This window comes from Dermacentor silvarum, chromosome 11 (genome assembly GCF_013339745.2).
Source record: "Dermacentor silvarum isolate Dsil-2018 chromosome 11, BIME_Dsil_1.4, whole genome shotgun sequence".
NCBI lineage: Eukaryota > Metazoa > Arthropoda > Arachnida > Ixodida > Ixodidae > Dermacentor > Dermacentor silvarum.
The window spans coordinates 79,167,226-79,185,441 of record NC_051164.1 but is presented as its reverse complement, the minus strand read 5'-3'; the positions used below and the strand labels follow the sequence as shown (position 1 = coordinate 79,185,441).

At 47.1% G+C, this 18,216-nt stretch overlaps 1 protein-coding gene across 1 annotated transcript; it reads left to right on the top strand.

The window, feature by feature from the left end:
* The first annotated feature begins 265 nt into the window (after nucleotides 1–265).
* Nucleotides 266–17,204, top strand: LOC125941329 (integumentary mucin C.1-like). The gene is made up of 5 exons (XM_049658358.1): nucleotides 266–291; nucleotides 5,979–6,079; nucleotides 9,180–9,268; nucleotides 13,073–13,373; nucleotides 16,969–17,204. Exons 1-5 carry the CDS (start codon nucleotides 266–268, stop codon nucleotides 17,202–17,204), a joined length of 753 nt encoding a protein of 250 aa, XP_049514315.1.
* Nucleotides 17,205–18,216: the final 1,012 nt, after the last annotated feature.

Below are 18,216 nucleotides of genomic sequence, written 5' to 3'. Positions count from 1 at the left end.
ATGAATGCTTCCCTTAGTATGGGTACATTTAAGTACTAGCTAAAGTCCTTGGGCATTTTAGGTTTCCTTCTTAAGTAGCGACATCTTCCTCCTCCCCTTCGTAGTCAGTGTCATCCGCCATGTTCAGACTAAATCGGGTAGAGCGGTTGCGTACACCCGTTAGGGTCACCCACGGCTGCTTCTCCAGCAGAACAGCCATTCATATTTGTAAAACGTGGAGAGGAATGTCAAACCGAAAAAAGCGTAGCATTGAGCGGCTGGGACGATGCCGTTGGCGGTGGTCAGCGGAGTGTACGCTTCGAGCCCGGTCTCACGTCATCACTTGCGGTGATCTGTAGCGCGTTGTATGCCGCACTCCACTGACATATACGCGTAGTTTCTGGCGATACCTTTACGAAAGGTGGTATTTCCTGCAGGTGGTTGCACTGTGTCAGTAAGCGTTTCTGTTTTGTTGTCGTTGCGAGTAAAATGTAAAAGGAATCAAGAGTCAGCACGAAGGGGAATTTGTTCACCGCTGCTGCCGCTCTTTATCACGCCGGCATTCTGACAGCGAATGTCCGCTGTCACTGAGTGAGATGTGTTCATGTTTGCCTGTGTGCGCGTGACGTGCTTCTTAATTTAATTAGTAGGTGAATGTCTATAGCAGTTTATATAGCGGATAAAGCTAATAACCTTACTGTGTACAGCACTCCAATAATTCGCTATCGCGATCAGTGTTTAACCCTTCGGCGAAACTGCGACTTTAGTACTAGTACTAGCACTCAAGTGCTAGCAGACTAGTGTATTTAAATGCTACGTTATGGCAAGCGCACCTTATAAACTATACACTAGTGTACCTGTGGGTATGATATTGTTCTCAAACTCATTGGCATAGGTCTGTAAAAGCCGTTGTGCCCCCGGAACGGCGCTTCTAGTTTGTAAAGAAGCGATGTGAGGTGAGCGCGCGCACAATTTAACCCCTGTATGTCTCGTCTTATTGCGCAGTTTAGATTACTGCGCACTCCGAGTTCTAATACGGCATTTACTTCTTCGCCACTTAAAGCAGAAAGAAAATATATTCACGTCGTCTGATACGCCTCAAATGCCTGACTGATATTGTCATCTGTTTCATAGCAACTGAGGAAGAAGGTAAGTACATATCGACGGGAACCGTTGCTCGAGAACCGTCTCAGAGTCTTGAGCCCTCGGGTTCTGACCCAGAACACGAAAATTTCCTTTCACAATCTAAATAGAGTTCGAATAAATTTGCGCTATCGTATGTTCCTTGTACCGAGCCTCGATCTGGGCGATGATGAACGATTGAACATCCCTTGAAAATTTACTTTTTTGCCAACTTCTGTTTACTAAGAATTGTCTCTTTCTTTAATTGCCCACTGGTGAAACCCGCTGTTCGCCGATATCGTGCAACCTGTATCGCAGGTGCACATTCTTTGATATAATTTGATACCCTTGATGTCCTGATATCCTTAAACGCATGTTTCTTTTTTTTTTTTTTTTTTACGCGATCGCTTAAGGGCCTCATGTCGCAGAAAATCCGGCATCGGCAACCGGCCTGTGATGCGGGTGGCAGAAAATCAACCAGCCCAATCGCGCAGGCCCTCCACGTGGAGCAAGGTTTTGGTGAACAAAAATTGAATTTCTCACAGTGAAATTGTCAGGAAAATGGTATTGTACGACTTTACCAATCGGCGTCGGATTCGCCGTCGGATTGTTTACCAATCGGCGTGGGACTGTAATTTGAATGTACGAGAAAACCTAATTCTGCTACGAGTAAACTCAAACCCCTTTTCCAGCATTTCTACCAGACCTACAGCCGCGCACTGCGATTAAATTATGGGGTTTTACGTGCCAAAACCAGTTCTGATTATGAGGCACGCCGTAGTGGGGGACTCCGGAAATTTAGACCACCTGGGGTTCTTTAACGTGCACCTAAATCTAAGTACACGGGTGTTTTCGCATTTCGCCCCCATCGAAATGCGGCCGCCGTGGCCGGGATTCGATCCCGGGCGCGCGCATTGCGATGCGAACGGGTCCCGACAACGGTATCGCGTTCTACTCTTAAAGGCGAAGCTTAAGCGTCCTCCAATTTTCTAGCGTGGGTACACTGCCCGAGGCTGAGCAGTTTCGCGTGGCTCCTGGAGAGCCGTGCTGCGCATGCGCGAGGAGCAGTGACTTCACACGGCGCACAGCTGGCGCGCCGGAGCCGCCACCGCCGCGCGCGCTTCACCGGTCTGCGCATTCCTGAGGAGTGACGTCATAGCCGCGGCAGACGCACTGGCGCTGGCGTGTGCCCAGCTGTGCGCCTCCATTGCGCAGTAGTCAAGTCTGACGCTGCGCCGGAGCCGCTTGATAGCGCCTCTCATATAGTGCGCATGCGCAAAAGTATCAATGGGGGTATACATATAGCGGGGCGTTTGCCAGTGTGGTATAGCCATGGAGAAGGAGAGCGAAATTGCTGCTCAGCGACGCAGAAGAGCGGAGAAGCTTAACTCATCGGATCCCGAAGTCGTTGCCTGACAATTAGTGGTTGAGCATAGGAAGAACGAACAGAAGTGGGCTAAACGTGCTGCGGAGACACCGGAGCAAAGGGAGGTACGTCTAGCAAAGCGGCGTCGCCAGGAGGCTGAGCGACGCGCCCGACCATCTCAGCAGCAGCAACAAGACGCCGTCGATGACGTCAAGGCGTATACCATGTGTGTGTCATTGAAGAAACAGTAAGCATGATAATCAAGCTAATCCTAGACAACCCGCAAAGCTAAGAATAACCAGCTGAGCCTCATGCTACGTATATCTTGGCATAGCCGAGCTAAGCCACTGCAATTTTTTTTCTGGCTGACTTTCGGCTAGCAGTGCAGCAAATACTATGTCAGCTAAGCTAAAAGGCCATGTGTTATTTGCTTTTATGGGCGTTTTGCCAATTTAACTGCGACACTGTATCTTGTGCGTTTCTCACTTCTACTACTTCACCATCCACGCCTTCAACCCTACTCCCTCCACTAAAAAGTTTGATAACTAAAGAAGTGTTTAACTTTGCGTGACACGTGATACGTTATCAGTCATCTTAGCATGCGCCGCATCTCCGCAGAACCGCGGTAGACACGCCACATGATCAGCGTTTTAGCATGCCATTGCCAACCATTAAACAAATAAAGATTCAGTGAAGAATTGGGCTTTAATAGCGTTCCGCACAGTCAACACATCACCAACGCTAACGTTGTGGCGCCATCTGCCACGCGGAAATCAAAGCTCTTTTCCGGCCCACGGTTCCGTTTCGTTAGGCCTACCAGCATTAGAACAAGCAGTTAATATCAATATCAACGGTATAAAACCATCGCTCATAACTTGTCCTCAGTGAAAGCTGGGATTAAGCGATAGTTCATATTACTGTTTATTGCTTGATCTCACGGAGGAAATTAAGCGAGCAGAAAAGACAAAACGGTCGGTCTGGATGCCGCCATGTAGTAACACAATCACGCACGCTAACTGGTGGTGACCGCTGATATACTGCCACGCCATAGAAAGGCGCGCATGCGCACAGGAAGTTTATTCGGTGACGTTTCAAGGCAGCGTATCAAATATCACGCAAAGCTAGAACTGTGTGTGCACACATACCGCTTCCAAAATACGTGAAATTTTTTTTTCCTTCATGTTATTCCCTTTTATTTCGTTCCTACATGCAGGTGAGGGAAAGTAAGTACAACCACCTCAACAGTCCAATACTGTGTAGCCCGTGTGGTAAGAACCTACGCGGCGGATGTAAACAGCCGCCGTTTGCACTCGCTGGAGTTAAAACAGCGAAATTTAATTAACATGTATCGTGCGGTTATTCGCATCGGCGCCTTCCTGTCGCTGGGTTGTATCTGCAGTCTCAAAATTTTATTGCCGACTGTTTAAAGTGTTGATATTACTTGAGAGAGCGGCCGCGGCTGCTTCTATTGTTCGGTTTCATGAACCAACTTTCTTGTTTAGAAAAAAGAAATGGTAATAACACAGCTGATGTACGCTTTCAGTATCATTCCACATACTTTCCACTATGTAAGCGAAACATGTATAACATGTTTTGGCTAAGCAAAACCCTGAAAACTGGGAAAAGGGCAGCAGCTAGAGGCTTTATTCTAGAGACTGTTGCATATCATTCCCAAATCATCGACTTCGCCATCAACTCAATTCTAATTTTTTCGCGGCATAAAGCTTGCTGTCAAAATTACTGTAGACAACCCTGGCGCTAGTGCGTACGAGAACGGCAAATTCTAGTTCATTAGCTGGTTTAAATGCATAATTGACTAATTAACAAAATTCACTGAAAAGTTTTTAATTAATTACCTTGTGGCCCATATTGCAGTTTACAAATTATAGTCGTGGAGTTGGCAAGGCAACGACTACTCAGGGCTTATCTTATCGCCATATGGGCGATAAGATAATGAGTTAGAAATTTAATTCGTGTTTTTTTTAATAAGTCGATTACGCATTTCAATTTTTTGTGCAAGTAATGTCCGCCTCTTCGAGTACACCAGCTCATAAAATATAGTTGTGCCATCTGCCAGAGGCAGCCTTTAAACATTTTTGAACGTCTTCTCTCAAACACCCGGTATAGAGCAGTCCTCATGCCCATCAGAAGTTCAAGGCGTTTGTTTTGACACTGGCCGAAATCTGCCTGGAAGTTGAAAACGCTTCCTAGATATCCGAGGGTATATGACATTTTATGTTTGCAAACAGAGCTTAAAGGAAACAGGAATACCTAACAACAAAAGTTGCACTTGCCTATAAATATATAGAACTCTCCAGCTGACACCAGTGAAGTGAATTTTACTGCTAACTGCACGAAGAAAAGCTGCATACATTAGCTGGACGCATCTAGCACGTTTCTAACATCTGAACACACAAACATGTGTCGATATTATACTGCGGGTTCATTACAACTATTTTAAGGCCCAAAAGAAGAACACACAACACACAAGAGAAGACAACGGGACAGAGCGCCACTCCGGTGGGCGCTTAGTCCCGTTGTCTTCTCTTGTGTGCTCTTCTCTTGCGCCTTAAAATAGTTAAATGAATCGATACCAACTTGCCCTCCAAGAGGTTGTCTTATACTGCCGCAGAAAATACGTCTTTCTTCCTCGGCTGTCAATCCCCGAAACTTCTTTTTTTTTTTTTTGGGGGGGGGGGGGGGGAAGGGGGGGGGTGGTGGTGGGCATGAACCCACTGATGCCACAGCGTGGATAAAACACTGCGTTATATCCGACATATGTTCCTGCATGCTGCGCCGGGGGTACTAGTCTGGACATTGTCTAATTCCACCATGTTATCCAATTTGGTAATAGCTGCGTTTTGAGCCAATCACAGAGGCCGCAGCAGCCCTCTGGGCCTTCCTGATTGGCCCAAAATGCCGCCACTCCTGAAATCTACATGGCTGAATTCGAAAACAGCGCTGGGCATGTAGGCTCCCTATACCCGGCTCTGCCGACGCCCCCGTCCGGCTGAGCGTTTTCCCCGATGCCCTGGACATGCGGCCGATTTCGGGGATTCGACGCTGGTTGCGTTGCTGGCACGTTCTTTGATTGGAATTTGATACCGAGCGTGACTCGGATTTATATCCTATAAGATCCCCGTCGGCCGGTTCTCACAAGTTGCACCAGTTATTCCCGTCGCATCTGCCGACAAGTTGATGTTCGCCCGAGGCCTATACGCTGTAGTGCCTGCGCATCAATTATTCGGCGGAGCCCCAATTAATATACTAAACCTCCAACTACATAGTACTAAAGCCCGTGAGACAAGTCGAAGTATTACTTGGGGCTAAATTCACTTTGGGCGAAACACAGAGAACAAACAATCAAAAGGCTCCGAACGCCACTCTATAGGTTTTCATCGCCACCGCACGAAAAATCACTGAGAACGCCTTTAAGGAGCTTCCCTGCACAGTGCGCGTCTATCCTATTGTGTTTTCATTTCACTGTTTATCTGTTTGTGAACCTGTCCAGAGACAAGAAGCGCTTCATGGTGATGGTCCTCTCGTGCTGCGCTGCGTTGGGCGCGCTTGCGTTGCTGCTGGGCGTCTACGGGGCCAGCAACTTGCTCGTCGGTAATGACCCATCGTGAAGTTTCAAAACTTGCGATTTCGTTGCGGTTTGCACGGCACCTGCGATGACGTTTTTTGCAGCGAAGCTGTTGTTCCAGGAGATCAGGTCCGGCAACGGAAGTAGATAGATAGACCGGAAGTAGATCAACAATTTCGGCTCCATGTGCGTGGCGGTTTCCCGCCAGCTGTGCCTCGGCACAGGTGTCAAAACGGATGGTGGATGGCCCATTGTTATACCTCGTGCCACCGCCGATGCCGCTTTCACAAGTGTCGCGATTCTCGGCGGCGGCACGTCCCACCAATCGTTGGGCCCCTTTGTCTCGTGACGTAGAGCTCGCGCTAGCGCTGTTATCAGCAGTTGCCCTCTGGACTCGCTATGGGACGGACGCTCGTTTAACCACAACTACCAGGATGCTGACGTCAATATACTGATGATGCAGTGCAATGTGCCGCGGCTATGAACGCTGGGGCTCATACGCAAGTCTATGACGATGTGGCGGACTTGACGCAGCAAGCGCACAACTTGGCCATCGCGCCGGGCGAAAACAAGACGCCGGTGTCCGTGCTCTTCGACGAACATGTGGAAGACGCTCGATATAGTCAATAATGATAATATATAAATTCAGTATAGCAATACTCACTATAGCAGACCCACGACAGCTTCGCTGGCTTCCATCTTCACAGTACTGGAAGGGTACTGGATCTTTTAATGCATTTGCACGTAAAGTGGCGTTTATGTGCAGCGTTTCTCATGCCAAGAATTCTTTGCCTCATTCCGAGCACTTTGCGGTAGGTAGGTAGGTGGCAATCTCACCTCGCGTTCATAAACAAAAATTACGCGTGACGAATGCTGAAATAGAATCTCTGCCATCAAGCACAAAAGTCCGGTACTCTAACCGCTAGGCTACGGTCACTTTCTTCTTTTTTTTATTGCCTCATTTGGAAGTTCACTCATTAGCAACACACGAGTTCAGAGAACAAGCACGTGAAAGGTACATGTAACATGTACCAACTCGAGTGATTGTCAACACGATAAGATTGTTAGCTTTGTCAAGTGTTATAACGTCGACAACCAAGGGCTATAACGCGAACAACGTCTTGCACTATTTGCACCTCCAGGCAGGCGCTTATACGTTCGCGGAAGTGCATTCGCGCAGGTCGTGCGTCTGGGTCACAGTAATAACCCAGACATTCTGGAGTGCCAGAGGCTGTGAAGGCCAAAGAGCATTACTAGATCACGAGGAACCCTCTATATTCTAAATATGGTGAGCATGCAAAAGGCACATATTTAGAACAAACAAGCCCTCTTCGACTTAAATAATGATATTATCGTCCCGAGTTGGGCTGGGTATTGGAATCAGCAGTTCCTCCCGGCCCTGTCGAGGAAATGGGAGTAAGCGATGCTTGTCATGTGTTATTCGGTGTTCCTCGGAACGAATTTCACTGACGAGTACCCCGTTGTGCTCGAACCACAACCGGCCACCCGCAGATACCGCATGCCATATAGCAAGGCGTAGATACATAAAATGTATAAGAATGATTTTTCGCTAGCGGACAACGCCGCCGACTCCGACATAGGATTTTCTGCGACACGGGTCCCTTAACGTTATCGTGTTAAAATTCAGTTTTCCAGCGAAGCGGTTAGCCTCTAGTTGGTCGGGGATTTTTCGCAGCGCGTCCTCGCGGAAAAAAAATTACCTTCAGCGATTCAAAAAAATGCATTCAGTGAATGGAGCGAAAAGTTTATACGTTTTTCGGTATCACGCATACAATCTACAGCACAGCATTCGTTTCTACAACTAATAAGCAGAAACCAAGCATGCAAACCACATAATTGATAAGACGCTTCTGATACCCATGCAAAGCACGTAGCGCTTTCCGCATACATTTCGCGGTAAAGATTACTGCTGCGCAAGCTAGCCGCGGCGACGGCAGCTTGCGACGTGGGGAGTGACGTCAGTTGCCTTTCGTATATAAAAAAAACCAGCCTAGCAACTGATCTCACTTTTGTTGCAGCACCGCTATGGGTAGGCAACGCATAGTTAGGACTCCCGAGGAGCAGCGTGAATACCAGGGGCGGCATAGGGAAAAGAAACGGCAATGCGATCAGCGGAAGCGTACTGCCAAAATTACCATTTCTCCCATTACTCTAAAACAATTAAAGCATTGCATACCCCCCTCAGCAGTTGTAGTTGTGGTTTTCAACAGCTTCGCTGGACTTCCACTTTCGCAGGGCCCAGACGGCGAGTCAATTTCTTTTTCGTTACTATTAGGTAAATAAATTCGTTCGATAATAAGGACTCGTATTGGGGTGTAAATTTATCTAAAATCTAAAAAGTAGCGGCGGGCCGCTGCAGTTTGAGGGAAGACAACCAAAACCGACGAACTCGCTGTGCGGCAATTCAAATCGTCCCATTTTGTGTTCTTCGTTTGTTTATTCACACTGCAAGTAAACCTCATTGCAAGGTGGAGTACGGGTGAACGAAACCCTTTTATGGAAACTGCATTTTAGGAAAGTTTTGCCAGTACAGCCGTGAGCATGATTCAGATCAAGCCATGCTCGGCACGAAGCCTCGCACAGTGATGTCCCGGTATTCCCAAAGCTGCAAAGCGCTCGTTAGGAAACTCACACATACGGCGGCGCCATTTTCCGTCCAGGTAATACAGCTGGTGGACAAATCACAACTGCCCGAGACGGCTGCCTCGGAGTGGAAGCTTATCTCGAAGGCTATGCTTCAGTGTAACTGCAAATGCAGAAAGCAAGATCCACAGCTGGAAATACAGGCCTGGCTGCCGTGTTTTGGACATCACCTATCTTTTGAAAAAACTTTCTGGTGGTGACGTTTTTAGCCGAATCGCGACGCTGTGTTCAACTCGGTTTCGAGACTCTTTCAAACGAGCTCCGAGACGATGCTCGTTTGAAAACACGGCTGTTAAGCCATAGCTTTCCTTCTAATCATTTACAATGCTTTCGAATAGAAGACATTTCTGCGAATACACGCGGCTCCATGACGCAGACGATGATCCAGCGTCGTATGGCGCCGTACTTTCTCACTGACTCGTGTGACTGACTCCTACGTTTTGCCCTGGCACGAACCTGCAGATGAAGAAGAGGGCGGCCATGACGAGAAGGACGATGCCTCGTCCAAGTACTCGAAAAGTAGTGGCGGTGGGGGAAAGGACACCACACCGGTGAGTCTATATTGCTCGTAACAAGCACTAGAGACCATGCGGTCCAAAATGTCGCGGCCTGAATTAAAGCCCGTCTCGCCAATTATACGTGTATGTGCGAGAAGACGGTAGTGGGCCATGCAACTTCACGGAAAAACACAGTATGTTTGTGGGTGCACATCCGCGTGTTTGTGATGCATTGCAGGATGCAGTTGCACACAACTGCACGGTGTGTGCAAGTGCAGATCTGTCTGTGTTGTGTGTGTCCGTATGTATGCATGTGGGTGTGCGTGCGTGCATGCGCGCGCATGATGCAGTGAGATGCAACTCCCCACTACTTCTCAGTGTGCCGGTGGTGAGATTGGGTACATCTGAATTGTTGGCCATGCAACTTGTTTAAGAAACAGGCAGTGCTGAGAGCGATAATCAAAAGAAAAATCTTCATTCATCGCGCATGTGGACCATGGAGCCTTTAATATATTTTCTTTTGAAAGAGCGGTAGAAAAGGCCCTATAACGCGGTTTCCAATTTTCCTTTATAATGCTGAGAAAAGGCCCTAATCTCAGATGCATTCTCATATCATCCGGAAAATAGATCTTCCGTTTTCCAGATAATAGTCGGCAATAATTACTATGTGTGCTCTGAGAAGCTCGTGAGCCCTCCGAAACTGGTCCTCACTTGGCGGTTGAGGCCGCCAAGTGAGGAGCAGTTTATGAAAGTACACATGTAATTGGCAACTATCATACGGAAATTAACAGAGTAATACTTGAACCTTTCTTTGTTCTAAATGGATGTGGAACTGAAACTGCATTGTCGCTTCTCCTATCGCTCTCTTTCTCACTCTCTCTGAATGAGAGGGGAAAAAAATATCAGTCAGCGTGGTCGGCATGCACGTGATGACTGGACATTTATTATTTATTACTGTGTGAAACAATCTGCTATTCGTGCTTTCAGTATTGTCGAATATCGCATGAAACCAACTCATGTTCAGCGCCCATCCTGTCATGGTGCGGGTCCGTTCTCTAGCTCTGCAAATTTGTCAGACTACTTAAACACCCTTGTATCCCAGCTTTCTGCCTTAATAACTGAAGGGCATTTTGCTTTTGTATAGAGTAGGTGAGCTTGACATAGCACAACCCTAGAGCAATGGTTCCGTCGGAGTAAAACAATCCAATAGCTCAATTCCGAATGAAAGGGAAAATTGTACAACGTAAAGGCTTTCTCTTGGTGCCGTGGCTTGCTCGTCATGGTAAGCTCGGAAAGTAATAGCACTGTTCATGGCCTCCAAGATCTGGCGCGCGCCGCCGTTCGATCTCGGAGGCTATGCACTATCCTTAGAGTTTCGCACAAACATCACTCGAGGGAACTCTGGCGATGTTGCCTGCGGGAGCTACATTTCTGGCGGTTTAGCCAGCACGGGAATGTTGGCCGCACTACATGGATTTGTCTAAACTTTGTCCTTCTGGATTCACACAGCTCCGCGATATAACTTAATTAATTATTTCGAACAAAATATTGCGTCATAATTGAAAGAATGTATTCGCAATGGTTATGTATGAGTTCAGACGCTTGTTTCGTTGCCGTGTTTAGAAATCTGATTGCCCTGAAATTGAAAAATGTGAAGCCTAAACAAAAATTTGGAGGACGCTTAAGCTTCGCCTTTAAGAGTGGAACGCGATAAGATTCTAAGACCCCCGACTGCTTCTCACGCTTCCCGGCAACTGCAGCTTGTGTAACCGTAATGTCTACCTGGAAACGCTGGCGGCGAACGCTATGCACGAAGGCCAGCTTTCTGGTTGTTTTGGTTTTCTTTCCCCCACACGGCGGGCGCCGCCGCTGCCGCGCATGCGTGGAGACGAGCGCCATCTGGTTAATGTTGCAAGGAACAGAGCAGGGCGCGCCGCTCCCGCTAAGACAAACCTCTCAAACGGCTGCTGGAAAAGGAGCTTGGGCTTGAGTTTCCACGTTACAGAATTATGTTTTCTCGCATATTCAAATTACAATCCGACGCTATCATCTCTGTAGGTTGTGTGTAAGTCGTACTTTACGGATTTTCTGACGCATTTTACTTTGATCAATTCAATTAGTTCAGTTATGCCTTTGCACCACGCGGAGGGCCTGCTCACGTGGTTCGGATGCGTCGTTCGGGATAATTTTTAGCTAACGGACAACGCCGCCAAAGGCGACACCGGATTTTCTGAGACACGAGGCCTTTAGCACTATCGCGATAATAATGTAGGAAGAACGTTCGAAGCAACAGTCACGCATATTAGACAAATATGTGTACTACTACTGACCGGTAACACTGTAGATGAATCATGCCATCACCGCAGTTCCCTTTAGTTATTTTTGTAAGAAACCACGTGGTGCTGTCCAGCTTTAGCAAAATTGCGTCTAAGTTCTGCGTGTGCATCAGGTTTATCGTGACCTCCGAGATAGCAGTACTCCACTGTTTGCTAACAAAGCGGTGCGCGGTAGTCTCCGAGGCCATGCTCATGGACCTAGGCGATGTCATTGCTCATCCTACGACAAGATAAAGGACTGCCTACGAGGCTTAAGCGCGGAGCAATGAGATGAGATCACTTTCGTAAATTGAATGTAGAACGTTAAATGTAGGGATAGCCTAAAACGTGCATTTTAACGCGTTTTTTGGCGTTGGGGCTGTGTAGAACTTTTAGAACGTTTAGAATTGGGGCTGTGTAGAACTTTCGTAATTTCGAACACAAATCGAAAATGGTCGCTGTTTGTTTCGTTTTCGATTCGAAAATTGACGAACTTGTCCAATAATCGTTTCTGTGTAGATATGAAGGATAACACTTAATTATTGCAGCTTCAAAGGATTCAATGGCGATTCATCATTCGCCATTGTCCTTATTGGCCCTATGCAAGTAAAGACTGCTCCGAACGATTGTGCAGAAGCCAATCCGTGGTCGTAGCGCAGACACTAGTTCCTGAGCGAACCCAGGGGATAGATAACATATATGCTAACTGATTTGCCGTCATTCACTAACAAAGCGTTGATTTTAGGCAGCCTACATACGAATTTGGATCAGTTTAGGCAATTAATATTTATTTAATCAGTCTTAGCATGCATGCACCTTTAAAACAATGTGCGGCGCTGTACTACCACACTTATCGCCATCAACGAACACAACAGCCTACGCGCCTCTGGTGATGTGCTGCTTTCTCATTTTATAAGCTGTCATTTTCATGGCACTACGGATAAGGGAAAGTTATTATTGCTTCGTTACAAATATCCTCACTCGACGAGTCGTCCATTTGCGAACGGCATAAACTGCACCTACAACATATTCCTCACAAAATTTATATTTCACTTTTTGAGACATGGAGAAATGTTCAATATTCGAAGGACATTTTTTTTCTCGAATATTCGTAATCATTCGAGTCTATAAAGTTTCACTATTTGGACAGCCCTGCAGATTATCCATGCATGCTCACGCATGAACGTGTACAAGGTCTGGGCGGCTGGCGTTGTCACGTGCAAGAGCGCACTACGTGCCACGTGTCATTTAATAAACAGACAAGTGAGGACGAGGCCTGAGTATAGGTTTTCGCTGGAGATGCTGTTAACAGCCAGCGCTGGTTACGTCGATGTCGACAGCGTCGTCGTAGCTTACGCACTCTTGACACCTTGTACAAAGCAGTGAATCGGGGAACAAAAGATTAGTACAGGAACACAGGCGCACTGCATGCTCATCACTGCATCAGTAAAGTATAGGGACAAAAGTTTTCTATTCATCATTCGCCGACATTGTCTCTTATATAGAGGAAGCACAACGGAGGCATTTCTGTTCCTAAACGCAGACGACTGCTAGCACGACCCTGGCAACGACTGCGCTTCTGATTACCACGCTACCGACGGTTCCTAGTACTCCAAAGGCAACAACAGCTAGCGCTCCTAAATCAACACCAAGTGTGACAACGCCGGCAGCAGTGACTAGCGCCCCAGCGCCACCGACAAAGACGACGCCGCCACCAACCACGGCTTCGACGAAGAAGACCACAACGACGACGACCACAACAACGACGACCACAACGACGACGACGACCACAACAACAACGACGACCACAACGACGACGCCTGGCGTGGTGACCACGACCGAACGTAAGTCCTTTTACGCGCAGGCGTAGATGCCCCGTCTGTCAAATCGGCGAAATTACGTTTGTCGCCCCGAGGGTAGCGAGCGCCGGAAGAGGAAGGCGCCTGTAGTGGAGATTGAAAATCGCAGCGTTCGCGCCCTTTCCGCCCGCGCTTCGACGCCGCGGTGCGCGCTGTACATGCTCGCGGCGTCTGTTCTACAGTGCCTATAATATAAGTATATTCTAGGCACTGTATCTGTTCCTTGCATCTGTAGCAATATGCGCTATCCCTGTGGTGCATCAGGCGTCACACCTGTCGAGATCAACGCAGCGACCGCGTTCGCACCCTTGCGAACGCGTTCGCACCCTTGCGAACGCGGTCTTTGACGACGCGGCGCTCACTCTGTATGTTCACGGCGAACGTGACCCGTGTTCACGAAGTGAAACGTCACTAACGTTTTGAATGCACGCTGTAGGAGGACAGGACACGGGACAGCGGCGGAACTATATACTCTATCTCACAAGTAATTTGCAGCACTAACCGTATAAAACGTACACAGGCAACATCATTGTGCAGCCGAATGTAGTTACGGGCCGAACTGTCTGATCATTGGTGGGAATGGTGAGTTTCATTTTTTTACACGTGGCCGGCAAGCGACAAATGCTGCGACATGTTAGAACCTTCACGCCTGTACGTCGTATACCACTGAATTACTGTAGCGGTTGCCGCCGCCAGCCGTAATAGCCACCGTAACTGTGATTACGTATCAACATGGCAGCGCTCATATACAGTATAACTCTACGCCCGTACAGCCCTGACTGACCGGTTCGATTTGAATTCGCGCTTATCACAGGCTGACCGCTCTGACAGGAAGATATAAATGGTAAAATACGTCATCGTTTAGTCTAATCTCACGCTGAGGGCAAATGATCCGGTATGTCTTGCCGTTATTATTGAGATAAGCTGTTTGTTTTTACGGCGCTAGGTCTACAGTGGAGGCACCGGATAGTAGAACTGGTTTGATTTCCTGTTCGTGGATGGCGCAACAGCATTAACACCGGTGATGCGTTCGTGGTGCGGAACGTTATAAAGGCCTAATTGTTTCACTTCATCATTAATTTACTGCTCAGTTCTAGTATGCTACGTGATGACTGTGGCGAGCAAATGCCAAATAGACGCCGACCAGACGATGCGGCGCGGGTGAACATTTATGGGAGCGTTCGCCCGTACTGTTGGCTAAGGAGGCTGCAAGCAAGTGCTGAGAAATGCGTATATCGATGAAGCGAAGTCCATCTGTCGCATTCATGTAAACGCAGCTCATGGTTTCATAACGCCAAGAGTTTTGTTGCGTCAATCCACCAACCACGGAACGTGTATCGACAAGATAGTGAGTGAGTGAGTGTCAACTTTATTATTAGAAGGGGTAAGGGAGGCTAAGCTACGTAGGCTGCCAGGCTGTGTTTCATGATGGCGGCTTCAGCTCGTGCCAGGACCCGTGTCTGGATAAGATAAGCAGACCCTGAGAAGACGACTCGGTGCGGATAAACACTTCGTGAGGGGCATTCGGTCTTCCTATTACCTAAAGCATCCTACAGCTTCCACAGTGCTGCGCGCAACTTCTGAGATAGAATATATAGCATATAGAATATATAATATATATAGATAGATAATAGATAATAGATATAGATAGATAATATATATAGAATATAGCACCAAAAAAAAGGCGGAGCTCATGTTCGCGCTATAAAACGCCTAACCCTTCTCGTGTCGTTTTTTTTTTAGGGGACCTACCTCAAGCAACGTTTTTATTATTATTATTTATTATTATGATTTGAAAGTTGTACAACGGCTTATTTTTGGTTGCACAGAAATGCAAAAAAATTGGAGGACGCTTAAGCTTTGCCTTTAATAGTGGAACGCGATGACAGTGTCGGGGCCTGTTCGCGTCGCATTTTTCTTAATGAGTAGGCTTCACTGCAACACACAAGGTGGGAAAGACAGCTTACAAAGACCAAGTTTACATCGATCCCCTTAAAGTCGGCTTCACTTTTAAACAATAATGCATTGCTGGGAAGATATTTTTTCAGGGTCAATATAAGGCAAACGCTCACGCAGCAATTCTGATGGTGCACGGGTCAAGCAAGCAACGCTCACGCAATACTTTTGATCATGCGCCGGTCACCGTTGTCATCGTGTTAAATTGTGGGGTTTTACGTGCCAAAACCACGATCTGATTATGAGGCACGCCGTAGTGGGGGACTCCGGAAATTTGGACCACCTGGAGTTCTTTAACGTGCACCTAAATCTAAGCACACGGTTTTTTTTTTTTTTTTTTGCATTACGCCCCCATCGAAATGCGGCCGCCGTGGCCGGGATTCGATCCCGCGACCTCGTGCTCAGCAGCCCAACACCATAGCCACTGAGCAACCACTGCGGGTTCGTGTCAAGATAGAATTAATTCAGGCACTCGACCCCACAACCTTCTGTGGGAGTCGAACCCTCGAGCTTACTTGGGAGTCGAACCCACCACCTTTTCCTATAAGGCGAAGTTAATTAGGGCACAGTTATTATATAGTTAATTAAAGCACTCGAACCCGTGACCTTTGGTCCTAAGAAACAAGTAATATGAAGCAACAACGCATGCGAATGAGAATGTCAAAGTAATTTGATGAATGTCTCTTAAGCGCGCAGGCTTTCGCGCTTTCATCCTCTTCGGCGTAAGCTTATAGGCTGTCAACATTCGTTTTTACCGTGGATGTAGGTCGTGTGTAGCCGCCGCGATAGTTTAGTAGCCATGGCGTTGAGCTGTTGAGCTCGAGGTCGCAAGTTCTATCCTGACCGTGGCGGCCGCATTTCCGTAGATGCAAAAAAAAAAAAAAAGAAACCTAAAAAAATAGACAGAAGAAAGAGAGAAAAACGCGCGCTTACTTAAATTAGGGTGCTTGTTAAAACCGCCCCAGGTGGTCCAAATTAATCCGGAGTGCTCCGCCACGGCATATGCCTCTTAATCAGATTGTCATATTTTCGCGTAACACGACGGAACTTAATTTTAAAGGTCATGCACGAGTGTACGCACCCCATGGTGTCACGGCGACTTCCTTTTCAATAACGTGTCTAAGAAGCTGACGTAAGAAGCTGAAACTACGTACTAGCTAATATACGAAACATGTACGCATATAAACAATTGAAGTACAATAAACGAGAATACACCCGCGTGTCAATTCAAAGTGTATTTCATCGCAATTCAAAGTCTACTCCAGCAGCGGCTGCGTGTGGAGCCGCTGAGCAACACCTACATAATATGTATAGGAGGTGTTGGGCTGAGCGCGGCCATTCAGAACAGCGTGTTCATAGCGCGAATGTTCAGAACAGCACACCTGGCTGAACAGCAATACTTGTATAGCTTCCGTAGCTTCCCTAGACATTAGCGATATAGAGCCAATAAAGGCCCTTCTAGTAAAATTTAGTAGGAAACTGTATGCTGTACTGCACCCTAGCGGAATACATTATTCGGGTTTGCGCGCATACAATTCTAGGTCGCACGTCACTTACTGTGTATCCAGGCACGACTGTGTGTGCGCCTGACCGTGCATGCGTTTTCACGGCTTTCGCACGACAGGTCCGGGACTGCGTCGCTACACTACCGTGTGCACGGTGAGCTACTTGGACGTCGGTCTGCCGTTGCCCCTGACCGGAGAGTGTGACATCATCTTCTACGACTCGCTGCTACTTCGCCCCGAGGACACCTTCATGGGCACCTTCACCAACGCCTACCTGAAGCCGATCTTCGACGCCGCCAAGGAGAGCAACGTCACCCACAACACTCACTTTGGGATGTCCGTGCACGCACCGTGAGCAGTGTTGCTAGCTTCCCCTCTAGCATACCCATGTAGGGATTTTATGGGGTCACTAGTGAGAAACAATAGTTCAGCAATTGAATTTTGTCTTTTAGTGATGAACATATCTCACGGCAAAACTAATAAAAAATAACGCTTTACATAGACGGTCTATATAGAGTCAAAGGACGTTCGTTTGCAAATTCTAGAGAATGTTTAGGAACTACCGACTAGCTCAGATTTACATCTTAGTGCCTGCAGGACCATGGATTTAAACTTTCTAGCTGTTTCTGTAAACCTTTCGATTTGTAAGTCTCTAGACAAAATTACTAGGGGTTCCTTATGCTACAGCTAAGACGACAGCTAAGACGACTTGAAGGCGAAAGCCCGAACACCGTTAACTCAGTGACCCGACGACCACTTTTTTTTTTTGCTGAGTCATCATCACTCTGAAACCGCAATTTATAGTAATTTTTGCAAGTCATCATGTTTCCTTGCAATTCATCCTTCCTATGATTCACCGAACTCTCAAAGTGACTCGGCACTTTTTTTGCTGAGTCCCTCTCACTTATTGCTCAAATCTCACATAATTTTTTGCAAGTCACTCCACCCCCCCCCCCCTCTATAACCCGTTGATACACTCTTAATTCACACATCATTCACTCTTGATTCACCCTATCACTGCTTGATTCACATTGATTCACTTTATTATATCGCATTTACTTCCATAGCACTTGAATTACTCTATTACTCCAAATTTCCAGTTTTCATCACTCTTGGTTCACCCTATCACCACTTGATGCACCTTCATTCACTATCAATTCACTCTGATTTACTCTTCATTATCTTAGCTCACTGTATCTCATCGTTACCTTTCGTTTGGTTCCTATCACCCAACTAAACCCCTTTAATGCAATATCAATTCACTCTTAATCAACCGTCAATTCACTTTTAATTTCCCCCATTCACCTCTCTGTATACCCATTATCACATCAGTTCACTTGCTTGATCATGCTTCCACCCTTAAACGC

Bases quoted from the DNA above. Each gene is read 5' to 3' on its own strand.
- LOC125941329 (XM_049658358.1), top strand. From the start codon at position 266: ATGCCGTTGGCGGTGGTCAGCGGAGT. The intron at 292-5,978 runs GTACGCTTCGAG...GAACCTGTCCAG, and splicing joins TTGGCGGTGGTCAGCGGAGT to AGACAAGAAGCGCTTCATGG. The intron at 13,374-16,968 runs GTAAGTCCTTTT...TTCGCACGACAG, and splicing joins CGTGGTGACCACGACCGAAC to GTCCGGGACTGCGTCGCTAC.